Source organism: Marmota flaviventris, chromosome 1, assembly GCF_047511675.1.
Source record: "Marmota flaviventris isolate mMarFla1 chromosome 1, mMarFla1.hap1, whole genome shotgun sequence".
NCBI classification, from domain to species: Eukaryota; Metazoa; Chordata; class Mammalia; order Rodentia; family Sciuridae; genus Marmota; species Marmota flaviventris.
Genome location: NC_092498.1, coordinates 217,747,832 through 217,774,799, shown reverse-complemented (window position 1 = coordinate 217,774,799; position 26,968 = coordinate 217,747,832). Strand labels below are relative to the sequence as shown.

Genomic DNA, 26,968 nt, shown 5'->3' with positions numbered 1-26,968 from the left:
GGTGTGTGCCACTGCACCCCACATGGTTTGTGAACTTCTTTTTGAGATGCCTGGAGTAGTTGTTTGGTGTTTCTGAGTTATTAAACTCAGCAGTTATGCACTTGAGCTAATATGATGGATTTTGACATTCTCAAAATGATTATGGAATTCGAGTCCTGTATGACCATGCAGAGAAAGGTGGATGCCTCTTTCTGGGTTAACTTCAGATGACCAAGGTGCCTGGCCCATCCCCTGCACCAAGTGTCCATCAGGAATACTCCCCCTTCCAGGTGTTTCTGCAAGGGCAGGTACACTTGGAGGCCGGGTCTCATGGAATAGACCAGGATCTTTTGGAAGATCCTTTGTGCCTCACAAACCTGGGCAGGTGTGCTTGATCACTGCTCACACCTGTGGTATGATCAACATATGGTTGATGGCCAAGGATCCAAAATTGGGTTCAGTGGCAGTGAGCGAGTCTCGAAGTTGGAGATAGTGAACAGCAACCTCTGGACTATACATATTAGATTGTATGAGTTTCCTATGGCTGCTGTAACAAAAGGTCAATAATGCAGTGGCTTGAAACCACATAGTTTATTTTCTAACAGTTCTGGAGGTCAGAGGTCCAAATGAGTCTTAGTCTAGAATCAAGGTATTGCTGGGGCTGTGTTCTAGCAAAGAACCCTTGCCCTTTGCAGCTTCTGAAACACCCCATGCCTTGCCTCTAGTCCCCCTGATTCTCACCTGCTTCTAGTATCCTATCTTCTCTGACTTGGGCTTTGCGGCCTCCCTCTTCCACACATTAGGACCCTTACAACGGTATGGCATTCAGCTGGATCATCCCAGGTAACCTCCCCATCTCAAAATCCTTATGTGGCTAGGACCCTTTTGCTGCCAGAGGCACTACATTCACAGATTCTCAGGGGGAGCATGTGGACCTCTTCAGGGCCCCGGCTCTGTCTAACAGTGGAAGTAGCTCTGGCAGAATGGAAGTTCTGCACTGCTACAAAAATCTTATACAAATGAAACATGAAACTCAACTTCTTTCTGCTCGCAGATCTCCTGTGCTACTCTGCTGTAAGAGAAAGACTGAATGCCTCCAGGGGCCTTGGAGGTCTTCCCGGCCACCCCTCTGACCTCATCTGGGACCCCCTCCCTGCCTCAGCCTGTTGGGTGCTCCTAGGGCCTCCTTCCTGCTCCCCAAACCACTGTGGTGGTTCCATCTGCCCTTGGATCTCATCTGCTCAGAGACCACAGCCTTTACCCTGAACCCAGATCCTTCTCCCTGGCCCCCTCGTGGCTGCTGGTGGCTCCCAGCTTCTGTGGACTCTCGTCGCTTCACGGCCCTTGGTGCAAACCCAGATTCACTTTGCAGGTCTTGCCGTGTTCCCTGACAGGAATGTACTGTCCCCCAGACCTGAGACCACCAACTGGGAGTATGCCTTGCCCAGCATGGAGCACCCTGTCCACTTACTGGGTGGGTGCCCAGCACAGGTCACTTCTGTGTCTGCTATCAGTGGCCAGAGTGGAGCAGGCCAGGCGGAGGGGGCAGGGCAGCCCTGCCCGCCTGGACAGCCAAGAGAAGGCGGGAAAACCAAGCGGGAAGAACCAGCGAACAAGCCCTGCGGGTGGTTAGGGTGGGGGCGGCGGCAGGTCCTGACGCAAGGCAGTGGGGCTGTCATGGGGTGCAGCCATTGGGGTATAGGCTGTCTCCTGGGAATCCTCACATTCTTCTGCAGTGTAGATATTGATTCCGGCCTTCTTAGCTCTACTGGTCAATGTGTGTCCAGGGGAAGGGGGCTATGGCAAGGCAATGGACTTAGTAGATCAGCGGGTCTCTATCCTGGGGGTTCCACTCCTGGGAGGGAGTCCCCCTTGGGCTCCTCTGGACAGGACACACATGGCGGGGAGGCCTGGGTCCTGCCACAGGGCCCCTCTGGCGCACTGGGCGCGCCCTTAAGAGAGCGAAGGGCAGGGCGGGGCCGTGGCCAGCTGGGCGGAGTTAAGGAGGGCGGATCAAGGCAAAGGGGGGCGCCCCCCACCCCCTTTCTTGCTTCCCGCCACTGTGGCGGCCAATCAGGAGGCAGGCACCCGCCCCCCAGCACAGCCTCCGGCAACTCCCAAACGCCAGTTTTCGCGGGAAAAAAATCAGAGCAGCTGGCAGCGCGGTGGGCAGCGTTGGCCGAGTGGGCACTCCGGGTACCACGTAGGTCCGCGCGGGATCCGAGCCACGCACGCAGCTCCATCGCCATCCCCAGCCGGGTCAAGCGCGCAGGCGGGAGAGTGGATCACGGCAGCCAGAGAGGTGAGCTGCAGGGCGGATCCGGGTGCCAGCCCGGGCCAGGCGCACTGGGTGCTCCGGGCTCGGGGACTTTGCAGAACTTTCGTGCGTGGGCCGGGACGCGCGGCCAGCATGGGCTCATTCATGCCCGCATGGGGGCTGCCCTGCACGCGGTCCCGCGATCCAAACGCTTTACCCACGCCTCACCCGGTACACTGGCTTGGGCGGGGGCGAGCAGCAAGTTGTGGAGCTGGGCGGGGGTCGCGCGGGCAGGGTGGGGGAGGGCCCGGTGAGCCGCCCGGGAGGATGTCAGTCTCCGCGCCTGCGCGCGGGGCGCCCCGCGATTCAATTGTCGCGCCCGAGCCTGATTTCGCGCGCCCTGAGTTCCCCTGGTGCGTCAGGACCAATAGGGAGCGAGCGGGGCGGGGCGACCGGGTGCGGCGGAGCCAATAAGAGGCAGCTCAAGTGAAGGGGGGAGGGACTTGGCGAGAGGGGCCCCTCGGTCCGTCCGGGCGGTGGGGGTGGGCGTGGGTTTTCTGGCGCGACCCGCGCGGCGCGGGCAGAGTGCCAGAGGGTCGCTGGGGCAGCGCTTCGGGAGTCCGGGGGGCGCAGGCCGCCGCGGGGCCAAGGTGAGTCGCCCCGCGCGCGCGGGGGCGGCCGGGACGGGGCGGCCGGTTGCCATGGCCACGGCGGGGCTGGCCGCGCACGCGCGCGGGGGGCACCAAGGGGTCCCGGGACTCGGGGGTCGCGGGTGGGGTCCTGCCTCCTCGGTCCCACTTAGTGGAGTTGTCCCGGGACTTCACAACTTGCGACCCACTCCGGACTTTGGGAAGTCCCCCTTGTGTAGACACGAATCCCGGGAATGAATGAACGAGCCGGCGCAGTCACTCGGGGTGGCTGCGCGCGCTGGCCCGGGCCCCCCCCCAGCCCCGGATCTGGTTTTGCTGTGAACGGATGGTGGGCTGCGCTGGATGGCCTGAGATCTCGTTTCCCTCCCTGCTCAATCCTCAACACTTGCTGGTCATTAAGACACAGTCCTTAATTTACTTTGCCTGGCCCTGGTTGAGACTTGGCAGTCCACCGGGACCAGGAGGTCTGGAGGACATTCTGGGAGTTTCATACTGTCCACCAACTGGACAGAAGTAACCATGATCCCAGTATAGCCTGACATGGCCTGGTGGCACAACTGACCCCCGTCCTGCTTTCTTTTCCTCCATCAGCGCTGACACCATGTGGGTCCAGGTGCGCACCATGGACGGGAAGGAGACCCACACTGTGAACTCACTGTCCAGGCTGACCAAGGTGGAGGAGCTGAGGCGGAAGATTCAAGAGGTGTTTCACGTGGAGCCAGGCCTGCAGAGGCTGTTTTATAGGGGCAAGCAGGTAAGCCAGCCGGCAGGCTGCCTGCTGGCCCACCTTTGTTCTTGCTGGTCTAGGCACCCCGCCTCTGCCGCCACCAGCAGATACAGTCTCCCCCCCGCCCTGGTCCCGCTTCACGTCTCCCGGAAGAAGTCTTACAGAAACCTCAGATGCCTGTGAGGGGAAGGAACAAAGGCCGGACTCGCACGTTGACACACTAGGCAGGCAGCTGGCACTTGAATTTATAGCATCTGGGCTTTCAAACTCTTCTTTTTTTTAAGGCTCCCCTCAAGATATTTTCTAGAGCAAGAAGTTGGAGGTGACCCACAGCTTTGGAATTTTGAAGAAGGGCCTAGATGCAGGAGGCAGTTAGGACAAAAGGGACCAGGTTTTTCTTCTAAAACATCCTGATGGCCCGCAGCTTGCACCCGGGCCATTAATTGGCAGACCCCGAGAGTGTTTCCTAGAAATCTGGATGAGCTTATTCAAAGTCCAGAGATGGTGCTTTCTAATCAGGAATTTCCACCACTCCGGGCTGACCGGGTGGTCTCTGCGGGGGTCTCCTTGTCTCCTTTCCCAGGGCTCTCTTCCCAGTCCCTGGTAGCATTTAAAGTGGCCATCTTCCTGCAAGCAGCTGCCTTCGTTTGGGAAGGCTTTCTGTTGGCACCTGGGGGTTTCTGCTTTGATTGGTGTCTTGGGGCACAATGGGCCGGCCATGACTGAGGTGGCAGGTGGGATACAAAGGTATGCTAGGAGGCACAGGTCCATCTGCTGGGCTGCCTGCAGTTGCTGGACTGAGGTGACGGGGCTGCGAGGCCACTGAAGTGGGTGGAAGTCAGTGGGCGCTGTGGGCCCTGCGTGTGGGAGTTTGGGCTGGAGGCTGCTGCCATCTGCTGTCTAGATTGGAAACACTCGCTGCGGCAGGCCAGGCGTCCTGGGGCCGGGAGGCCTGCTTATGGGACGGGGTGATGTTATTGGGCTTTTGGCGCCCTAGGAGGCCCAGGTTGGCCTCCTTCCTGCTGGAGGCTGGGTGGTGACGTGAGTGTTCTAGGAGACATGTTAACAGTCCCACCCAGGGAGGAGAGCAGACCCTGAGGACGCGGGTTGACGGGCTGCCATGTGCGCGGGAGGCCATGTGCGCGGGAGGTCCCTTCCCAGGCGAGCCCCTGGCTCTCCCTCTGCCCCTTCTCTTCCCGGTGGCTGCGTTTCGTGGCAGGACTGTGTGGTTTGAGCACGATGTCTCTGATTTCACAAGACTCTCTGGAGACCTGTGTGTGCCTCAGTGTGTGGCAGCTGGACCGTGAGTGTGGGACGCGGAGGTGGACGAGCGCCTGCTCTTTGTCAGGCTCCAAGCTCGGAGGAGATGGAGGAGCCTGGACTCCGAAGAACCGCCGCGTGGGCTTCACTGTGGCGGTCGCTTCATCCCGCGGCTCTCTGGGTCCCTGCCTACGGGCCCAGCTTGTTGTTGGGACCTATTTCAAAGTCACTTGCAGCCTCCTGCCCGTCAACCCCCAACTTCACATCCGGCAGCCACTAGAGTCCAGTATTTGTGCTCTGTTGTCCTCTCCTTTCCCTGTTGGGCCGCATTTGTCGCGGCGGGATCCCGGTGCAGCCAGACGGTTGACATCCCGCCAGGCAGAGCCATCTCCCTCCATTTGTAATGTGAAACCTGATCCGCGCCACTGTGGCGCTGTGTGGTCACACACCCCTGGCTGCTGCCTGTGATGGAGATGTGGGCTCCCAGGACGCCTGGCCGTGGCCACCCCAGCCTGGCGGGGGCCGGACCCTCCCGGAACCTCGAGGTTGTGGCCTGTGCTGCTTCTCAGGGCCGCTCTGCTAGTTGGGGAAGGTCCCTGTGCAGCGCCAGCAGCCACTCCTGTCCCTGTCCAGGGCTCGTCCCCTGCGGTGGTGGCTTTGTTTTCGCGGCAGGGAGGTCAAGCCTCAGCAGTGATGCGGCTTTCCAGGTTACGCCAGGTGCAGGGAGGGTGCACGGGACAGGAGGTGGGACAGAGGTCCGGGGCAGTAACCAGTGGAAGGAGTGAGAGAGGCCGGCCCTTCTCCTCGCGGTGGCAGGTGGCTTTTCTCGGCCTCACACCCTTCCTTTGGGGCTGAGGCCAGGGCCTGGCACATGCCAGCTCCACGCCGCCAGCCTACGCCCCGCCCTTTTCCACTTTCTCTCCTTTTTCTTTTCTTAAAGAGACATGGCATGGCAGCAGGAGGCCCGCTGTGAGGGTGGGGGACTGGAGCAGAGCCCACCAGCTTCAGGGCGCTGGCAGCGGGGATGGCCTGGTGGTCCCCTCTGGGCTGGAGGGCAGCCGTAAGGTCGCTTCATTGGCAAAAACCTAGGACCCGCTGCCCGCTGTGCTCACGGGGACTTTGGGGAGGCCAGCTTGGGCCTGGGAGAGGCATCTGGCCGTGTGGGTCTTTTTTTTTTTTAATGTCCATAAAAATAACAATAGCGGTCATCAGGGGCGCCCAGGCCTGCTCAGGTAGTGCCTGCGTTTCACCTCGTCTTCTCAAAGCCCCGGCCACTCCTCACTTTCCATGTTCCCTTTTACAAACGTGGCCGCTGTGGCCCTCCGCGTGGCAGCCTATGGACACTCCATGTGGTGGCCGGTTGACCGAGCCTGGCTCACGGGAGTAGCCCTGAGAGCCATTAGCTCAGGGCTCCACCGCACAAGGACATCGGAGCATTTCCGGGCGGCTTGGGCACAATGTCGCTCTCTGGGGGGCGGCTTGGGCACTGCAGGTGCTGAGCCTGTCCCTGGCCTCCACTGCTCCAGGCTGGGAACGCCCCCAATTGTGACAGTATCATCCCAGGGCTCCTGGGGGCAGAATGGCCCAGCTGAAAACTGCTGATTTAGTACATCATTTGCTTTAGGAAAAGAGCCATTTCTGTCACCAGGCAGCCTTCAAGGCCACATGAAGTCAATGTGACAGGTCACTCAAGATGGAGTGGGGAGTGTGCACGGGGACAGGAGGTGGGCAGAGGTCTGTGGCAGTAACCCAGCGGAACCCTAGTGAGAGAAGCCAGCCCCCCTGGCCGTGGTAGAGCGCTAGCCCTCGGAAGACGGACTTGAGGGGACTGTCACAGTGCTGCTGCAGCCGGCCTGGCTCCTGTCTCCTCTCCCGGGAGGGTCAGGTGTGACAGCCCCTCTGAGACAGAGGCCCGTCCCTGAGGCTGAGCCTCTCTGGGGGCTCGTCCCCTCAGCCAGGGCCTGTGGAGTGTGGGAGTGTAAGTGGGGTGACCTATGGGCGGCCTCTGCTGACCCTGCACCGCATGCAGAAGCTGCCCTGGACCATCCGCCATGAGAGGGCACGGGTGCGTCCAGCCCCGAGAGCAGCCCACTGCCCCACGCCCGCGGCCCGTGGTGGAGGCGAGAGGGCTGTGGGAGCCTAGCAGTTCAAGGCCAGTCTGCGCAGCACGGTGAGACCTGTCCCCAAAACCCAAGGACCCGCTTCACGGTGTGTCCAGATGGGCCCTGCGGGCCTCCCGGCACTGCCCCCAGGCCTCTGCGCTGTGGCCCCCGGGAGGAGCCGGGCCGGAGCGGGCCCAGGCTGCTGTGCGGGAGGAGCTCGCCAGGGCGGGGCTCTCGGGCGCCTGGCCTGGGTCCCCCGAGGCCCCCGGCTGACCGAGGAGCCCCGAGAGCTTTGGTGTCTGCGGATCCTGTCGGTGCCGAGACCCTGCAAGCCGAGGAATGCCAGGGCTGGACGCACACGGGCGTTTCCTCGCACTGTCCCTCGTGCCTGCCTCCTAATGAGCTGGACATTCCTTGGTCCTCAGGAGGCCATCACGCATGGCAGTCACTGGCATCTGGACACCTCTGTGCTAGTCCTCTGGGCCTTGTCCCCACGGTGACCCCCAGGGCATGGCCTCGCCCTGCCTGCCTCAGGAGGGGCTGAGTTCGTTGTCATCAGGGGCCATCCTTGTGTCCAGCATGTGCCTGTCCCTGAGGTGTGTGCTGTCCCCTCTGCCCTGCAGGACCTTCCTGTTGGTGTCTCCTGCCTCCCGCCCAGCCCTCTGTCCACAGGTCAGGCTGCTACAGGACCTGCAGCCCCTCCTGGCCAGGCTGGTGGGACACTGGGGGCCAGAGCAGTCCCTGCTGGTTCTTACCCCTAGGTCCAGCCTCTTGGCCCTTTCAGATGCTTCCTTCTCAGATGCAAGGTCCCCCTTGGCCCAAAACTCATGGTTTCTGTCCCCTCCACTCCTCCCCGAATCCCCGTGTCTGGGCCCCCAGAGGATGGCCACTTAGTCTATTCCTGGCCTGTAGGGCAGCATCTGCAGTCCAGGGACCCCTGGGAGGGGCGCAGGTGGGAGTGGGCGGCAGCGCACAGGCCTTCGACCCTGCTTCTTCTCTTTAGTTACAACTTTAAAGTCACCTCTGCTGACTCGGACCAACCTGGGGACCGCGCCTTAGGGTCGCCAGGTGGTGCGTGGGCATGGGCGTTGGCATCGGGTGGACGTGTCTGCCTCCTCCACGTGACTTCTCCATGGAGGTGACTCCCTTCTCCTAAGGAGCCGGCAGCCGTGGACAGTCATGTGCTGGTGACGAGTCCTCTGACAACAGGTCCCTGAGGTAGCGTAGTGGGACCTGCGATGGCATGCAGCTGTCTCAGACCTGGAGCACACAAGGGTCCTTTGCCGTCACAGGGCCCAGGGAGCAGACGCTGTCTGGGACCATGATCCCCGGCTGTGCCTGGCCCCTCCTGGAGCTGTGGGGCGTCTGCAGGGAGGCCACCTGGCGGGCGCCTGGGTCACCGATTCTCCTGTCCGCTGGTCTGCATGTGCACCAGCCCCCTGCCCTGGCGGCCTCGTGGGTGTACCATGTGTCTATGTGACGCTCCTAGGCTTCTTGATTGTTCTTTCTTTTTTTTTGCCCCTAAATGCAGGGTTGCCATGGCTGCCCTGGGCAGATGTCACTACCTGATTGAGCAGAGTGACAGGCTAAGGGCCTTAGGACAGAAGTCAGGGCACAGCTGCTTTTTATTTTTGTTTTTAAAATTTTTTGGTCCTAGGGGTTAAGCCCAGGGTCACTCCACCACTGAGCTGCATCCCCAGCTCTCTTTTAGAACAGTTTTTATTTTGAGACAGGGTCTCAGTAAGTTGCAGAGGCTGGCCTTGACCTTGCAGTCCTCTTGCCTCAGCCTCCTGAGCCACAGGATGACAGGCGTGGTGAGGGCACCCACATTTGACTTCGTTGCACTTGGTGATGAGGGATTAGGAAGTTTACCTTTATGGAAACTCGCCTTGCTGGTCACAAACTGAGAATAAAGCCTGTGCCAGGGTGGCCCTGGGCCCGGTCTCCTGCCACAGTGCTCAGTGGTGAGGTAGAGTTTCCCTCCTGCTCTGGTTATCTCGGGGGCCGTGCAGACAGCGGAACCATCACAGATGCAACCAAAGGGGGTTTGAACGTATTTCCCAGGGGAATCATAGGTCAGGCAGCCAGGACTTGGGGGACGTAGAAGTTCTGGGTGACACAGGACTTCCTCCTGTGGCCCTGTTGGAACCTGAAGCTAACAGCAGAGAAAGCAGAGTCCTCTCGGGCTTCCGGAGTGCAGACCGCAGGAAGGCCAGGTGCAACATGAGGTGCTGACCCTGCCCAGCCCCGAGGGACAGCAGTGCCCAGGCCGCCTGCAGAGCCCAACAGAACCATAGCCAGAGGCCACCAAGCCCCTCATGTGTTTGGAAATGACAATCGCGGAGCCTAAATGACCTAATGGGTTGGGGAAATGTGACCAACTGAGAAAACACAGGTCCTACAGGGGCAGCTGAGGGCGCTCTGAGAGGGGCTCTCTTTGGTCCTAGGGTTGGACCCAGGGTTGCTCTACCACTGAGCCACCGCCGCAGCCCATTTTGTGTTCTGAGACAGGGTCTTGCTACATTGCTGAGGCTGGCTTAAACTTGCCATCCTCTGGCCTCAGCCTCCTGGGATTGCTGGTGTGGGCCACGGCACCCAGCTCTGAGAGAAGCTTCTAGCATCATCGAGTTTGTATTTGAAAAGAAGAAAAGCTTAGAATTGATGCGATATCTGAAGAAGAGAGAGAAGACCAGAAAAGTAATTCCAAAGCACTTGAGAGAGAGAGGAAGTAAAGACGAGAACAGACACTAATGCAATAAGAACAGTGTGAGCTTGGCGAAGGTAGAGGCCGACCTCTTGGAAAGATTAGCGGACGGGTGCTGGCGGGCCTGGTGGCCGTCCTGCAGTCCCAGCTGAGGCAGGAGGGTCGCAGGTTGGCGGCTAGCCTGGGCAACTAGAGGGAGACCATGCCTCCAGATGGCTGGGGGTGTGGCTCAGTGGTGGCGCACCCTGGGTTCAGTGCCCAGGACTGCAGAGTCAAGACCCAAGAGAGACCCCTGGTGGGAGTTAGGATGTGGGGTCACGAGGACAGGAGGGAGGCTCGGAGGGTGGGGTGTAGCGCATCCTGAGCTCAGTTGGTCTCCGGGACCCCACAGCAGCAGCGTGGTCTCAGACGGCAGGGGCATTGGTTCCAACCGATTGTCCACTTAACGTGGAAAAATTGCGCTAGTAGTTAAAAACCAACTTGCGCCGTCCACTGCGTGTCGCCCGCGTGACGGACGCACCAGGACAGTTTCCCCTCAGGCCCAGCGTGCTGCCGAAGCTGTGGCTGGGACTCCATGTGGGTTCATTTGGGGCCGCGGAAGGTCACTGTGGAAGGTCACAGGATCTGTGGTGCTGGGGATGGAACCCGGCCTGGCGCAGGGGACAGGACGTGCAGGGGGCAGGCCCCGGGTGAGCCACACCATTAGCCTCACTTAATTTTTAACATTGGAAGTGACTGACGTGAGGTGGGCCTTTCCTGGGCTCAGCTTTTATAGCTTCTGTTGATGTCCTTGGCCTTGAGTTGGAATTTCAGGCTCCCCATCACCCACCCAGGCTGGGGCGCCCTGTAGGCTGGGGCGCCCTGTCTGTCACCCGGCAGCCGGAGGAGCCGGAGCTGGAGCCGGGGCTTGGGGCCTGGGGCCTGGGGCCTGGGGCCTGGGGCCTGGGGCCTGCGGGCTTCTCTGCCACAAGCTGTGGTGGGAGCTGGGCATGTGCTCGCCGCTCTTCGGCTTCTCCACGTGGCATGAGTCTGAGTGGCGGGTGGCTGTGTTCAGGAGTTAGAGCCTGGCCTGCCTCCCCACACCTGCTCTTTGTGCCCAGAGAGCACCCTCGTGGCCATGACCGAGCCGTGGCCATGAACTAGTGGCCATGACTGGCCATGACCTAGATGGTTGGATGGAATCTTCTGCCCCACCGTCCTGATGCCTGAAGGGCCGGAGCTCTGCAGGGTGTCCCTAACACGAAGTTGTCCCTAACAACTTGAAGAAGAGGGACAGGGTGGGGACTGGGGTGCAGGCTGGATCCTCAGCTGGTCTCCTGGGTCCGCCCTGCCCTGCGTCGGGATTCCCTGGTACTCTAGCATGGGTGTCCCCATCTGACCGGCTCCTCTCCCTGGGCGCTGCCGGTGGCCCTCTGGTCTCTCTCCTCTTACGCCATCTGTGTGAGTGGGACAAAGGGGGAGTGTGCCTTGTGGCTGCTCCTGGCTGTATTCCGAGCCCTCCTGCCATCTTGTCCACTTTGCTGGGTTGGCACGGTGCCTCCGTCTGGGCCTCCACCCTGCTGGCTCCAGTGGGCAGTGGTCTCAGCCCCTCTCTGCGGCCCCATTGCCCTTGGTGCGGGAGCCAGTGTCTCTGGGCATAGCTGCTGGCCTCGGCATGTGTGGGTGCAGAAGGCCCCAGCTGACCTGCTGCTGTTCTGGTGGACAGCGAGCATCGTGGACGTGTGAGGGCCTGTGTTCAGTGGTTCTCCTGGGGACAGCAGGCGATGCTGGGACATTGTGGTCATGACTGGGGGGAGGGGAGCTCCTGTCTCAGAGTGGGCGGAGGCCAGGAACATTGCTCTGCCCAGGACGTCCACCCAGAAAATGGCCCTTTCGATGTGGCAGCAGTGAGGGGCCAGTGCCTGCCTGGCCGTGGGGTGTGGCCCTGGGGTGCACTGTCTGGCCTCCTCTCCAGGCTCGCCCTCTGTCGGTTGGGGGTGGAACTTCTCGGCCGCACCTGCGCAGCAGCTCAGCTGGATGCATCTTCCCTGGAGGCCAGTCCCCCCGGGTGTGGAACATTGTGTGGGTTGGACAGGGGCAGTGACATGTGTCTCCCACGACAGTGTCACACCATTAGCCCTGATGCTCCTGTGCTCACGGCAGGGGGCTGGGTTGCTGAGTGGTCAGCACTGCCGGTTCTGGTGGGGGCAGGGCAGGGGCTCCCCCCCAGGAGCTGTACCCATTGCTGCCCCCCCATCCGGACTCTGGACTCCTGGACACTGCCCCCCCCACTGGAGTTGCATGCCGCTGGACATTTCTGTCTGGCTCTCGCTGAGCACCAGGTCCTCAGGTCATTCCAGGGTGCAGTGTGTCACCACCTTGTGGCTGAGGATGTTCCAGGTGTGGATGGTCTTGTGCGTGTCCCTCCCATCTCTGGTGTTGCTGGCCGTGTGGACCATGCTGCGTGACTTGCTGTTGACCCGTCCCCTCCATCTGTGCCAGCTGCTCCTGCGTCCAGGGCTGGTGTGTGCCCTGCGTGGACAGGTGGGACAGGGGTGTGGGCCACAAGGCCCTCCTGCTGTGGGTCCCTGTCCTCGGGTTCTCCTGTACCTTGTGTCTCCCACAGGACCAGGCCTTCCCTGGCCCCAGTGTGCTCCCTGGTCAGGAGCCACCAGCTGCTATGTGCAGAGGAGGGAAGCTGACTCCTCCCGCCTCCCTCCTCCCCTCCTCCCTCCTTCCTCCCTCCCCTCCTCCCTCCTTCCTCCCCCTCCCCTCTCCCCTCCTCCCCTCCCCCTCCCCCTCCCTCCTCCCCTCCCTCCTCCCTCCCCTCCTCCCCTCCCTCCCCTCCTCCCCTCCCCTCCCCTCCCCTCCTCCCCTCCCCTCCTCCCCTCCTCCCCTCCCCTCCCTCCTCCCCTCCCCTCCTCCCCTCCCCTCCTCCCCTCCCCTCCTCCCCTCCCTCCCCTCCTCCCCTCCCCTCCCCTCCTCCCCTCCCCTCCTCCCCTCCCCTCCTCCCCTCCCCTCCTCCCCTCCTCCCCTCCCCTCCCTCCTCCCCTCCCCTCCTCCCCTCCCCTCCCTCCCCTCCCTCCCCTCCCCTCCTCCCCTCCCTCCCCTCCCTCCCCTCCCTCCCCTCCCTCCCCTCCTCCCTCCTCCCCTCCCCTCCCTCCTCCCCTCCCCTCCTCCCCTCCTCCCTCCTCCCAGGGCTCTGGCTCTGAACCCAGGCGATCTGCAAGCAGGGCCACAAGCCCTGTCTGGGGGCATCAGTGGTGGTCATGATGGGGCGCCCCTGGCATGGAGTAGGTGCGGGCTCAGCACTCTCAGTGCCCTGGACACCACCGGCTCGACAGCAGCCACAGGGAGCCATCAGGTCTGGGCGGGGTGTCCGGGTGGTCCTGTGGCGCGCAGGGTGGTGCTGTGGCCAGCTCCAGCCGTCCCCAGAACGGCTCCCAGGGACCTGCAGAGTCAGCTCCGGCCAGGGGTGTTCAGGGGTGTGTCGTGGACTCCCAGGCTGCATCCTGGCCCTGCAGGATGCTGGGCAGCAGCCCTAGCCTCCACCACTGTGGTCAGCATACCCAGACGCCACGTGTCCCTGGTTGTGGCCAGGCGTGTCCTGGGAGTCCCGTGTGAGCTGTGGCAGAGGGGACCCGTGTTCTCTGTGAAGTGCTAGGCGTCCAGCGGCCACTGTGCTGTGTCCCAGGCACCAGGAGTGCGCCCTAGAGGAGGATGGCCCCACCCCACCCCAGGGGCCTTCTCTGCTGCCTCTGGGGTGGACCTGTCCTGGGCCCGTGGTGGACGCCTGTCCTGGTGTGTCTGCAGATGGAGGACGGCCACACGCTCTTCGACTACGACGTGCGCTTGAACGACACCATCCAGCTGCTGGTCCGCCAGAGCCTTGCGTCGCCGCCCGGCCTCAGGGAGAAGGACGCGGAGCTCTCGGACACCGACTCCGGCTGCGGCCTGGGCCAGAGCGAGTCGGACAAGTCCTCCACTCATGGGGAGGCGGCCGCCGAGGCGGAAGGCAAGGCCGAGCAGCAGGAGGAGAGCACGTGGGAGGAGACGGAGCTGGGGCTGTACAAGGTGAGGCGGCGGGGCCCCTGGGGACGCCAGCCCTGCCCTCCTCCCTCAGGCTGCCCTCTCTGCTGGTCACCTCGCTCCTGCCCTAGAAGTGGCCAGGGCAGTCTTCGTGCTCCTGCAGGCGACCATGGTCCTCTGGGATTCCTCGGTGACCCTCTAAGGGTGGAGCCTAGCATTGAGGCAGTAGATGTCCCCTGGGGCCAGTGTGGTGGCTGTGACGTTTCTGAGTTTGCTGCCCTCGTGGGTCAGGAAGTGCTTCCCAGGAAGACCTTGACCTAGAGCTTCCTGACGAGCAGGTGGCTCTGCTCCAGGCCACCGGCAGCCAGGACTGGGACCAGGAGGTGCCCCGTCGGCTGCTGTGGCTCCAGGAGCTGGGACTTGTCGTCTTGGGTGATTCTGCCCCGAGGACCCTGGGCAGTGTCTGGACACTCGTGGGTGTCCTGACGTGGGGTGGGAGAGGCCAGGCTCACTGCCCAGCACCTGTGCTGCCAGGATGCCTGCCCAGGGGCAGCCCAGCCCTAGTGTCCCTCCCACGTGGCTGTGGCAAGTCAGTGTCCTGGCCCCCAGGTCAACGACTACGTGGACGCCCGCGACACCGGCATGGGCGCGTGGTTCGAGGCTCAGGTGGTCAGGGTGTTGAAGAGACCGCCATCTGGGGACGAGCCCAGCAGCTCCACCGCCGGCTCGAGTCCCGAAGAGGACATCGTTTACCGTGTGAAGTACGACGAGTGAGTCTCTGGGCTGGCCCTCGCGCCATAGGCTGCCCACGCCTCTGGGTCCAGCCACGCCCCACGCCGTGGGGGACGCCGACTGGCATCTCGTCTCTTCCCCCAGCAGAAGCTCTGTGCCGTGTGGTCTTTCTCTGAGCGCCTGCTGTGTACCCGGTTCTGAGCGGGTGCGGGTGTGGTCCCTGAGTGGACGCCAGGCCATCTGGGCCACCTAATGGGACGCTGTCTTTCTGGAGGCTTGACTTCCGGACCTCCCCCTGTCCCAGGCCTGGAGCCTGGAGTCCAGGGCAGGGAGCAAGGGCGGGTTTGTGGCCCGGCGCTTCCTGGCCTGCGGACAGTCTTCTCACCCGTGACCACACACGGCTCTGCCCCTCCCTTGAGGTGCCCCTGGCCACTGGGTGAGGGCCTTGACTTCCGGGAGTGAGCTCCTCCTGCTGGTGGCCCGTCCTTTCCGGGACAGCGTCTGGCTTCCTGAGCTCAGGTCTGTAGTTAGGGGAGAAGGAATTGGTGCTCCTGCTGGACAAGAGCCATGTCCTCTTGTTGGGGGTCTGTAAACCGTGACCGAGGGCCGACTCTGGCCACCTTCTGATTTTTGAGTGAAGCTTTATTGAGACGCATTGGCACCCGTGGCTCACGGGCAGTGGCGGGAGAGAGCCCTGCTGTTGGGCTCGGCAGGAGCCGCTTGCTGGGCCTGGCGTGGCCCCGGGCTGCCTGGGGTCCAGTCTCCGCGGCCGCAGGCTTCCTTGAGCTGCGCTGTCCGGTGCCTTCCACGTGGCTGGGGGGATAGCCCTCATGGAGCGGAGGCTCCCTGTGACACTCGCGTGCAGAGCCAAGGTCCCCGTGCGGGAGAGGCTGGGCCCCGCCCCGGGGTTCCTCTGTGTCCGCCTCTCAGGGCCACCGTGATGGTGGCACAACCTGCTCGACGGCACTGACGGCCTCTGGAGGTGGGAGTGAGGTCAAGGTGTTGGGCAGGGCGGGCCCCTGGAGGGTCTGGAGGAAATCCTGGCCCCCGCCTGTCCCCGTGCCCAGCAGCCCTTGTCCTAGGCTGTCACCTCCTCGCCTGTCCCCATCTCCTCAGGTAGAGAGCCGGGCCCACCCTGCTCCAGTGTGACCTCACCTTGGTGTGATGCCATCTGCGCACTATTTCCAGAACAGGCCCAGAGCCCTGTCCGGGTCCGGCCTCCGGGAGGACCGCCGCCTGCCCGGTGCGCCCCGCATCTCCAGCACGGCCCTCGCGGCCAGCTGGTGTTGCAGTGCAGCCTGTTCTGCACCAGCCTTGGTGGCGGCTGAGGGCCCAGCCTGACACCCTGTGGCTCCGGGTCCCACAGGATGTCAGGCTTGCGCTCTTCTCGCAGCTACCCCGAGAACGGCGTGGTCTCCATGAGGCCCAGGGACGTCCGCGCGCGCGCCCGCACCATCCTCAAGTGGCAGGAGCTGGAGGTGGGCCAGGTGGTCATGCTCAACTACAACCCCGACTACCCCAAGGAGCGCGGCTTCTGGTACGACGCCGAGATCACCAGGAAGCGGGAGACGCGCACCGCGCGGGAGCTGTACGCCAACGTCAAGATCGGGTGAGCTGCCGCCCCGGGTCAGCTCGGGACCTCCGCGGGGATTCCAGTCTCCCCTGACCACCCTCAGAGGGCAGGGCGAGGCCCAGGGCCTGGCCGAGGCAGGTCCCTGACCGCCAGCCCCACCGGGGCTGCCCCCTGTTCCTGTGTGTAGGGACGAGGTCTTACCCCTCCCTCAGGCCGCTCTCAAACTCCCAGGCTTGAGGGGTCCTCCTGCCTCTGCGTTGCTGGGACCATAGGGCCTGTGTGGCACCTGGCCTGTCACCCTCTCGTGGCTCCCCCCACCCCTCCAGCCAGCAGCAGTGTCCTTTGGGTGCCAGGAACGTCCCGTTGGTGGGGGTGTGGTGGCAGGTGGTCTCTGCGGTCAGCTTCCCCTTCTGCATGACTTCCTGGGGACACACGCTCCTGTTGCTTATATCAGCTGCTGACCAGCGTCCCCTGGCACGGAGGACCACTGTCCCAGCCGCCCACTCGGCTGGGGCACGTGGGTGTCTTGAGGTTTGTTCGTTTTCTGCCTCATGCCCGTCTCCAGGCTGGCGGGTTCACCAGGAGCAGGGGTCAGTGTGCGAGCCTGGTGTGGCTGTTGCTGGTCTGGTCAGCACTGGCCTCAGGACATGAGCAGGAAGCGCTCGCTCCCCTGCTCCTGCTAGAGCCGGGCAGCTCGATGCCCATCCTCTTTAGGCTCTGGGGTGACCCTGGGGGTCTGGATACTTTTGAGGAGATTGTGTTTATGAATCCGGTTTCTTGAATGGTCCAGAGGCCGTCCGGGCTGTGCTGCTGCGGTCCAGTCGGGGTGCCTGTAGTTTTGAAGGAGTTGCCCCTTTCCTGTGAGCAGAGGGGCTGCGCTCCTCCTTCAGCCCTCTCGAGGGCCACCCTCCGCGTCTGTGGGACCGGCTGTCGTGTCCTGTGGTTCTGTCTGTCTTTCATGGGTCTTCTGGGCAGCGTCCTCCGGCCTGTTGTGGGCGGCCCTGCTCTCTAGGGCTGGACTTAGGACTGTAGACCATGGCGTTGAACAGTGCCTTCCTTTATTTTATTTTTTATTTTTGCGTGGTGCTGGGGATCCAACCGAGGGCCTCACGCGTGCTAGGCAAGCGCCCTACCACCGAGCCACGACCCCGTCCACAACTGGTTTTCTTAATTGCATTTTAAATTTTTTGAGACTTTTTCTGACTTGCGGCTAATTTTGAAGATTGTTGCTTAGAGATTTTCCCATTATCTTTTTTTTTTTTTTTTTTGGTACCTGGGATTGAAGCCAGGGGCACCTAACCACCGAGCCACATCCCAGCCCTTTTTTGGTTTTTATTTTGAGGCAGGGTCTTGCTAAGTTACTTAGAGTCTCGATAAGTTGCTGAGGCTGGCTTTGAACTCGTGATCCTCCGGCCTCAGCCTCCTGAGCCTCCGGGATTACCTGCTTGGCTTCCCATTGTCTTTTGATTAGTGATTCTTGTTTGACTTCCTTATGGTCAAAGAACATCTTCTGTGTGGTTTTAAGTCTTGAAGTGTTTTTTTTTTTTTTTAAAGAGAGAGAGAAAATTTTTTTTAATATTTATTTTTTAGTTTTCGGTGGACACACATCTTTGTTTGTATGTGGTGCTGAGGATCGAACCCGGGCCGCACGCATGCCAGGCGAGCGTGCTACCGCTTGAGCCACATCCCCAGCCCTTGAAGTGTGTTTTTTGGCCCAGGATGTGACTTCTCTTGGTGACTCTTCTGTGCTGCTCGGGGTGGACGCCCTGTCTTGTAGGCTGGATCTCTTGGCGGGTGCCCGGGTCGTGTTCTCACTGTGCCCTCTATCGGTGGCAAGGGAGGGGAGCGCCTGGCTGTGTGGTGGGTCTTCCTGGCACCTCCCCACCGAGGCTGGCTGTTCAGTGTGTCCACGTTGATGATCAGACGTCTTCCTGGCCACTGGTCACCTGTCCTGCTGCGTCTGTCTCCAAGGGTGTGTGCGCGCGCTGGGTGCCTGGGCGGAAGCAGAGCACTGGGCCCCGGGGCTGCTCGGGCCTGTCCTCTGCCCCCGCGCCCTGGCCCGGCCTCTGCCCCCGCTCTGTGCTGGGGTCGTGTGTGGGGGACGTGCACTTCTGCCTGCGTTTCTTTCTAAACATAGACTCTGGAAACGTCAGCCTCACACGTTGTCCCCCCTGGGTGTGGCTGATGGCCGTGTTGATCCTGCGTCGTTTACTGGACAGAAGGGGCTCTTGGGTGTTTTCCTGGGCAGGTGGGTCAGTCTCCGTGGTGGCTCTGGTGGAGAGCCCAAGTCAGGCTCGAGCTCCCGCAGTGCACACCACCTGCCAGGTGCGTCACAGGATGACACTGGCTTGGCATGTTCTCGTGCGGTTCAGTAGGGATGGGCAGGAGGTGCGCCAGGCCCTTGGCACCTCTTGGCCCTTGTAGAGGCAGCCGTGAGCCGGCTGTTACGGAAACTGGTGGAATGTTCTCATGTCATCCCCCAGAGGTGATGCTCTCAACAACTGTCGGATCGCCTTTGTGGACGAAGTCTTCAAGATCGAGTGCCCTGGCCGAGGGAGCCCTGTGGCTGACAACCTCATGAGACGTGAGTCTGGGCCTGGGCGCCGCGCAGCCTGGGGGCTCGGGCCGTGCTGCCCGGCCAGCCCGCACCCTGACCCTGCCTCACGTGTGCAGGCAAGAACGGCCCCTCCTGCAAGCACTGCAAGGACGATCCCAATAAGCTGTGCCGCATCTGCGCCTGCCATAGTTGCGGGAGGCGCGAGGACCCCGACAAGCAGCTGATATGTGACGAGTGTGACATGGCCTTCCACCTGGACTGCCTCGACCCGCCCCTCAGCAGCGTGCCCATCGAACCCGAGTGGTGAGTGGGCCGCAGCACGAGGTGTGGCTGGTGGCCGTGGGGGCTCTCTCTGCAGCCCTCCGTGGATCTGGGACTCGGCAGGGACATAGGGCTCACTGCTCTGGTGTGTGCCAAAGCAGCCTCTTGGCCACTGTGTTCCGGGGGGCAGGTGGCCGTCCTGCTGGGCCCTGGGCCCTCTTTCCTGCATGCAGGGGCCCTGCTGTCCTGCCCCCATTCAGTGGGGGTGGGGAAACCGGCCCTGGGGGACAGAGGCACCTGCTGGGTCTTGCCCCGTCCCATCTGGCTTCTGATTCACTGTCCCTGTTGGGAGGGACGCTCAGCAGCAGGGGCCAGAGCCTACTGTGGACAGGACTTCTTCCCCTGGGGGGTCAACCCTGTTGCATGTGGCTGTTGAGATCCCCGAGGTGACCCAGAGTGGGGTCCTGGGCTGCATGTCCCCATTTGGGGCGGCGCAGAAGGATGGGGGCGGGAGGGCAGCGTCCGGCCTGGAGGCGGAAGGACGCGTCTGCTCCCACAGTCGTTCGCCAGCTGACACCCAGGTGGTCACAGGTACTGCCCCGACTGTCGGAATGACGCCAGCGAGGTGGTGCTGGCCGGCGAGAAGCTGAAGGAGAGCAAGAAGAAGGCCAAGATGGCCTCGGCCACGTCGTCCTCGCAGCGGGATTGGGGCAAGGTAGGCCGCTGCCGCCCCGCGCCCTCCGCCCCGCGCCCGCCGCCCCGCGCCCCTCCAGCGGGCGCTCACACGCTGTTCCCTTGTTTCCCTGCCGGACAGGGCATGGCGTGTGTGGGACGCACAAAGGAGTGCACCATCGTCCCCTCCAACCACTATGGACCCATCCCTGGCATCCCTGTGGGCACCATGTGGCGGTTCCGAGTCCAGGTACCCGAGGTCCCGGCGCAGGCTCCCCCCACGTGCTGGCCTCCAAGCCCCTCGGGGCTGCCGGGCCCATCTGCAGGTCGGGCAGTTCTCGTGGCAGTGTCCAGGCAGTGCTGGGACAGGCCCCCGAGGGCCCCTTGGCTGGCGGGGAGGGGAGAGCCCGGGGGGCTCCTGCGCTGCCGACGCCAGGGGTGGGTTGAGTGCTCGCCCCTCGGAGGCCCGTGAGACCCGCCCAGAAGCGGCTGCTCATTCCACCACAAAGTGCGTGTCATGGCCCTGCTCTGGACCGGGTCACAGCCTGGGGACAGCACCTGCACCTGGCTGACTCGACAGCTGGGATCTGTCCCCCTCAGACATGTGCCAGGTGGAGGAGCAGCTGCTTTGGCACCGCTGACCAGGGCTGGGGGGGTCTGGGCTGCGGTCTTGGGCCTCCACCCACTCTGTGTCCCCCCGGTTTCCTGGCGTGGAACTGGCCAGGATGAGATCCACTGAAGTGGCAGAGGGGGAGGGTGTCCCTGGGGTCGGCAGGTCCAGACGGGCCAGGAGCTCAGGGCAGTGCCGCCCCCGCCCCCGCCGCCAGCCAGGCCTGACAGTGACAGGGCTCTAAACGTCGTGGGCGGAGCGGCTGCCTGAACCCCGGGTCTGCCCCGCAGAGGGTGGCCGTTGGCCAGTGTCCTCCGAGGTGCAGCCTCTCCTGTGTGCCCACTGCAGGGCTGGAGTGGTGCCCTCTGGGGCTGGGCTGGGCCTGGCCGGGCCGGGAGCTGTGCAGGTGGTGGGTTCCAGGGCCCTCGGGGTCTCTGCCGCAGTTGGGGCCAGAGGTGCCTTTTTTTCTTTTTAAAGACAGAGTTTTTCCATGTTTAGTTGTTAGTTCTTGTTTACTTATTTGTCTGTGGTGCTGAGGATGGAACCCAGCGCCCGCCCCGGGCATGCCAGGTGAGCGCGTGACCGCTGGAGCCAATCCCCAGCCCCCATTTGTTTGTTGATGGGTTTGCAGGTCAGCGAGTCGGGGGTCCATAGGCCTCATGTGGCGGGCATCCACGGCCGGAGCAATGACGGGGCCTACTCGCTGGTGCTGGCCGGGGGGTACGAGGACGACGTGGTGAGTGGGGTGTTCTGGTTGTATTTAGTCGTGGGGTGAAGCCAGGGGAGCCCTCCCTGAGCCACACTGCAGCCCTTCCCCTTTTGAGAAAGGGCCCTGCTGCGTGGCTGAGGCTGGTCTCGATCTTGAAGATCCTCCTGCTTCGGCCTCCCGAGCCGTGGATCGCATGCACACGGCGCGGCCTGCTGTGTTTCCCTTTCTCCTTTCCCTTTGTGGTGCTGGGGGCGAAGCCAGGCAGGGCCTGGGCTTGTGAGTGGACACTCTACCCACTGAGCTGTGTCCCCAGCCCTTGCTTCATTTTTAAGTTGTGAATACATAGTCTCAGCTGGTGTGCCTGTCCCAGGTGGGCTCCCCCACCCGTAGTCTACCTGCGGTCGACTGTGGTCCAGAACATCACGTTGCAAGTCTCAGAACCCCGAGTCCATTTTACTTTTTAATATTGTTGTTGCTGTTGAGGGGCCTTTACTTTTCCGTTTGTTTGTTTGTGGTGCTGATAGTCAAACCCACTGCCTCCCGCAGGTGGGCGTCCCCCCACTGGACCCCCCCGCCCCCAGACTCATGGTGAACAGTGCACACTGGGAGGCAGGAGGCCAGTGCCTTGCCGTGGCCGTCCCCTGTCCAGGCTGTCGCGTGGACGAGCTTCCTCCTGTCACTCCCCCCGGTGGCTGTCGAGGTGGTCCCACTGACCGTCCCGGACAGGATGCTGGTGTTTGGGTCGCCCCTTTCCCACCCACTCAGGCCCTGAAGTGCCCGGGGAGGCCAGGTGCCCTCTGTGAGGAGAGGAGATGTCGCCCTGAGTCGGCTGTGGAGCTGGGCCATCGGGAGGCTGGGACAGCTGTGGTGGCATCTCAGCTGTAGAAGTCACGGCCAGGGAGGGACTGGACCAGCTGCGGGAGGCGCCTCAGGGCAGTGTTTGGCCACGGGAGGTCTTGGGACATGTCTTAGTCAGGTTTTGTGTCCCTCTGACCTAAATACCTGACCAGAACAACTTGGAGGATTTGGGCTTTCGGGGGCAGAGGTCATAGTCCACAGGTAGCCAAGTTCACTGCTCTGGGCCCAAGGTGAGGCAGCGCCTCATGGCGGAAGGGCCCCATGGAGAACGGCTCAGCCCGTGGCGGCCGGGGAGCAAGAGGTGGAGCAGGGCCGTGGGGCGGAGTCGCCCTGCCAGAGCCTGCCCTGCCCCCGCCACCCGCTCGCCTTACAGTCGTCCCTTCAGGTGGGCAGGGACTGTTGAGGCCACAGCTCCCCCAGCCCCGGCACCTGGCCTCTGGATGTTCCTGAACGCAGGAGCTCTCGGGGACCCTCCTACCCAGACTGTCACAAGACCTCGGCTTGAGCACACACGTGTGGACGTGCCACAGCCGTCCCCCACAGCTCCAGACTTGCTCTCATTCCCAAACTGGAACTGTCCCCTCCCGCGGGCTAGCCCCCACTGCTCTCCTTCCTGCCTTTGAGGCTGAGCCCCTGGGGCTCCTGGGAATGGGCCCTGCCGCGTGGCCGGTTGGCTCTGCCGCTGGCCGGGGCCTCTGGAGGGAGTGCTTCCCTGCTCCTGGTTCCTGACCAGCCGTGGCGTCGCTGGGTCCCCTGGGTCCCGCTGGGCCACACCCGTCCTTCTGCTGACCGCGAGATGGGTCTTGCCTCGAGCTCGGGACCCCTGCCTCAGCCTCCGAAGGCTGGTCTGCTCGCAGCCACGCGCCCCAGCAGGGTTCCGGGTTCCGGCATCCACACCCCGGCTCCTCTCCTCTCTGGGCCGGGCCGGGCGCGTGGCTGGGCCGCAGGCCGCCTGCCCTGTGCAGGGGCTCACCGCCCTTCCTGTCTGTTGCAGGACCATGGGAATTTTTTCACGTACACAGGTAGCGGCGGCCGCGACCTCTCTGGCAATAAGCGGACTGCAGAGCAGTCCTGTGACCAGAAGCTCACCAACACCAACAGGTGCGTGCCAGGGGCCTGTCTTGTCTCCCCTTTCCTTGATTCTGGTCTGGGCCTGGCGGCAGGTGCAGGAGGCCTGCAGGGCGTGTGGGGGCGGCCAGGAGCCCCCCCCCTCCTGTGTTGGCTGGGACGTGGGGGTCGATCAGAGGGACGGAGTGGACGCTCTCCATGAACGGCCAGATGGCCATCGTCTCCAGCTCTGAGGGTATGGGCCTCGCGCTGCAGGACCGCAGACCCCGTGTGAGCGAGGGTTGGGGCTTGCAGCTGCCCTGCAGAGGCGGGGAGGTCGCCGCGCCCTGACCACAGGACAGCTGGGCTTTTCGGCATGAAGGTCATCACAAAGCTTAAAGGAAAGAGTGAAAGATCTTATGACCTAAACCGCGTAGAGTGCCTCAGTGACACCTGTACACAGGGCTGATGACCGTTGAGGAAAGTTGGACACCTTATATACAATGATTGTTTTTTCTATGTAAAGGGCTTTTAAAATTTCTTTTAAATGTATATTTTCAGTTTCCCATGGACCTTTATTTCATCTATATGCAGCACTGAGAGTCAAACCCAGGCCTCCATGTGCTAGGCACGCGCTCGACCCCTGAGCCCGAGCCCGGCCTCTTGTCATTTCTTATTTAATAGGCTCGCCTAGCCTGTGTTTGATCCTCAGCACCGCATAAAAATAAACGAAATAAAGGTGTTGTGTCCATTTACAACTGAGAAAATATTAAAAAAACCCCAAAAACCTGAAAGAAGCTGGGCGCGGTGGCCGCGTGCGTAATCCCAGTGGCTCAGGAGGAGGATCTCGAGTTCAAAACCAGCCTCAGCAACTTAGTGAGGCGCTAAGCAACTCGGACTCTGTCTGCAGATAAAATACAAGATGGGCTTGGGGCTCGGAGGTGGCGCGCCCCTGGGTTCAACCCCTGGTACCCTCCACCAAGGAAAAACACCACTGGGAAGAAACCCAGGTCAGGGATGGTGGCTGTCACCTCTAACCCCAAGTCCTCAGGAGGCTGAGGCAGGAGGGTTGCAAGTTTGAGATGCCTGGGTGACTTAATGTGACCCTGTCTCAAAACAAAAGCAAAGGACTTGGAAATAACTCAAAAAAGAAATGCCCAGTGACCACGAAGAACTGTGTCCTGCAGCGGCCAGAGCCCTGTGGGTGGAAGCAGGGCGGGATCCCGGTCACTTCCCTGTGGAATCGGCCTCCAAGTCCAGAACGTTTTTTCAAACTTCACAGTATTGAGAAGTGCTAAGGCAGGGACTGGAATTCCGTTTTTGTAGAAATACAAATTGGTACCAAATGTCTGAAAAGCTCTCTGTACGAAGAGCCTTGAAAATGTCCCTCCTGACCTTCTGGTGCTACTCTAAGAGACTGAGGAGTGAGGCGGGGACGCGGTCTCCCCAAGCAGCCAGTGCCGGTTACCGAGTAGCCAAACCAGAGGGGCGCTCCACCCTCCTTGGGGGCGTTTTGATCCCAGTGACTGCTAAACATGTTTTCAGAAACCAAGGGAGCAGCTCAGACACGTGGGGTGACATCTGGGCACAGACCTCTCAAGTCCTGTTGCAGAACAGTGCTGTCTCTAAAGAGACTGGTGGCTTTTTTTCTCTCCAACCTGATGAGTGGCCTCCTGGCCCTGGCAGTGCCCAGCCCCACCCTGTGTCACCAGGAGGCCTCCTGCGGCTGCAGGAGCAATCCACCAACCAGGCTGGAGGACAGCTCAGCTGGAGGCCAGAGGCAGGAGGCCCAGGGTGGACAGGGCCACGCTTGCTCTGTGGGATCCAAGACGGAGCTCTGTGGCGACCTGTCTAGGTCCATTCCAATATGTGGTGGCGGTGGCATGTCACTCTGCCCGCTGTCACCATAGCAGAGGCCTCGGGATGGGTTCTGGCCCGTGATTCTGGGGGGCCTGTTGCTTGGGCCTCTGGGAGGGGCAGCGCGAGGTGGGACAGAACCATTTCCCTCACGGCAGGAGGGAATGGGCTGCCTGCACCTTGAGCCTTCAAGGCGTGGGCCTCTGGGGACCTACAGGTCCAAGCTGTGCAGCTGCGGTCCCTGGTGTACTCGGTCTCTGCGCCCATCTTCCCCTGGTGGCCTGCCCACCCGGTTTCCTTTTTTTTTTTTTTTTTTTTTAATGGCTCTGGAGCCGAGCCCAGGGCCTCGCTGTGCTGGGCAAGCCGTTAACCACTGACCCTCACCCTGGCCCTTCGTATTTTGTGACAGCCTCTAAGTTGCTCAGGCTGGCCTTGAACTTGATCCTCCTGGCTGTGATCACGAGGACCCCAGGTTCAGCACGGCTGAGCCGAGTAGTCCCACCTGCAGGGACCAGGTTTGCAGCACAAGTCCCGGCTCAGGTTCCTGCCCCTCCTGGGGTGCTCTCCAGTCTCCATGTGGCCCGACTGTCCCCGCAGGGCGCTGGCTCTCAACTGCAGTGCCCCCATCAACGACCGAGTAGGGGCCGAGGCCAAGGACTGGCGGTCGGGGAAGCCGGTCAGAGTGGTGCGGAACATGAAGGGCGGCAAGCACAGCAAGTACGCGCCCGCCGAGGGCAACCGCTACGACGGCATCTATAAGGTGAGCCACCGCGGGCGGCCAGCCCCCGTGCCCAGGCCCTGAGGGCCTCCCACGTCCTGGCCTGGCCCAGCCTGATGGCTGCCCTCCACAGGTCGTGAAGTACTGGCCTGAGAAGGGCAAGTCGGGCTTCCTGGTGTGGCGCTACCTTCTGCGGAGGGACGATGACGAGCCTGGGCCCTGGACCAAGGAGGGGAAGGACCGCATCAAGAGACTGGGGCTCACCATGCAGGTGCGTCCTGGCTGGGCCACTGTGGGCTTGGCGCTGTCCAGGCCTGCCGCTTGGTGCAGTGGGGACCTGGCTTGGGACCCTTGTGGCTGAGACTCACATCTGGACCCCCGAGGTCCTGCCTTGAGTCTGTCTTGGGCTCTCTGTGGACTGGCGGGGGGCCAGCTCTGGGCCTGAGCTCGTGCTGCATGTAGGCCACCCTGCGGCCCACGGGGCTCCCGGCCGGGCTTCCCTGCCGGCTGTGGCTCTCAGTGCTCTGGCCAGTGGTGTCGAAGGTGCAGGTGACACTTGGGTCCTCATGCGTGAATCCTGGGGCGAGAGCAGACTGTGGCTGTGCTGTGGGGAGGACAGGCCCTGGGAGCTCCCTGCCCTGCCGCTGTGAGGGGTACCGCTCCTCCCCTTGGGGCTGCAGCTGAAGGCCGAGGACTATTTAAGGACTCTTAATTGCCAGTGGGAATCCGATAGCACCTACCCCTGGGGGTCACAAGGGGTGTCATTTGGACATGTTTGTGCAGCAGGGGAATTTCAGAAGCCCGGGCGCTGGGACGGGAATGGCAGACGCAGGGAGGGGGACTTCAGCTCCTGCAGGGGCAGGAGTCTTATGACTGGTCTTGCTGCCCACGAGCATGTTGGAGAGGCCGCAGCTGCTGTGCTTGTCCAGACAGGGTGTCCTGCACCTCCTGGGCTCCAGCCCTGTGTCCCTGCGTTTAAATGTTCCCAGGACTGAAAACTGGGGACTTCAGGGTCAGAGTTGAGGGTTTCTTGATAAACAACACTGGAGAGTTGGATGTGAGTGGGTGGCCTTGGAACCAGGGTGACAACCAACCCATGGGGTCGTGAGTGAGGAGCCCACTCCGCCCGGCGCCAGCTGGTGGGCTGCGGTGCATGGGCCAGGCTTCCTGTGGTGCCAGGTCACGGGATGGCCAGGGCCGAGTGGGGCCTGGTGTGAGGTGCCCGCCTGGGCTGGGGTGCAGGTGAGCGGTCCCACCTTGCGGGGCAGTCCCGGGTAGGGCCAGGTGCCTAGGCAGCGGGCGCTCATCCACGTCCCGCTGCTCTGCCTTCCAGGGGTGGCACTGGGCCTGGGCAGAGCCGTCCCCGTCCACCCGAATTGCTCCGGGGGTGGCATCTGGTGCCTGTGGTGGCAGGGCCGGGGGTACACTGAGCAGCGCACGTGGGCCCGTCTCTGGTTGGCCCGTGACCGCTCGAGGGTCCGCAGCCTGAAACCGCCTCCTGGCCTTCCCCTCCAGTACCCCGAGGGCTACCTGCAAGCCCTGGCCAACAGGGAGAGGGAGAAGGAGAACCGCAAGAGGGCAGCCGCGGGCTGCGCGTCCCCCCCGCAGGGCAAGGGCAAGTGGAAGCGGAAGTCCACAGGTGGGTACCGCCGAGCTCCGCGGCCCTGCAGGGGTGCCCGCCGCTCCT

At 62.4% G+C, this 26,968-nt stretch overlaps 1 protein-coding gene across 4 annotated transcripts in view; it reads left to right on the top strand.

The window, feature by feature from the left end:
- Positions 1 to 2,144: 2,144 nt before the first annotated feature.
- Uhrf1 (ubiquitin like with PHD and ring finger domains 1) overlaps positions 2,145 to 26,968 on the top strand; it is a 28,780-nt gene continuing 3,956 nt past the window's right edge. Inside the window, exons 1-14 of one of the 4 annotated variants that reach the window (XM_071603760.1) lie at positions 2,145 to 2,281; positions 3,478 to 3,640; positions 13,472 to 13,732; positions 14,297 to 14,448; positions 15,813 to 16,028; positions 18,476 to 18,576; positions 18,666 to 18,852; positions 19,402 to 19,525; positions 19,625 to 19,732; positions 20,724 to 20,828; positions 22,654 to 22,760; positions 25,161 to 25,323; positions 25,415 to 25,552; positions 26,797 to 26,920. In XM_071603760.1, coding sequence (XP_071459861.1) covers positions 3,488 to 3,640; positions 13,472 to 13,732; positions 14,297 to 14,448; positions 15,813 to 16,028; positions 18,476 to 18,576; positions 18,666 to 18,852; positions 19,402 to 19,525; positions 19,625 to 19,732; positions 20,724 to 20,828; positions 22,654 to 22,760; positions 25,161 to 25,323; positions 25,415 to 25,552; positions 26,797 to 26,920 — 1,939 coding nt within the window. In that variant the 5' untranslated portion in view covers positions 2,145 to 2,281; positions 3,478 to 3,487. Of the gene's footprint in view, positions 2,282 to 2,830; positions 2,887 to 3,477; positions 3,641 to 13,471; positions 13,733 to 14,296; positions 14,458 to 15,785; positions 16,029 to 18,475; positions 18,577 to 18,665; positions 18,853 to 19,401; positions 19,526 to 19,624; positions 19,733 to 20,723; positions 20,829 to 22,653; positions 22,761 to 25,160; positions 25,324 to 25,414; positions 25,553 to 26,796; positions 26,921 to 26,968 lie in introns of those variants that run through there. The other 3 variants (XM_027952787.2, XM_027952785.2, XM_027952786.2) reach the window with 3 other exon arrangements.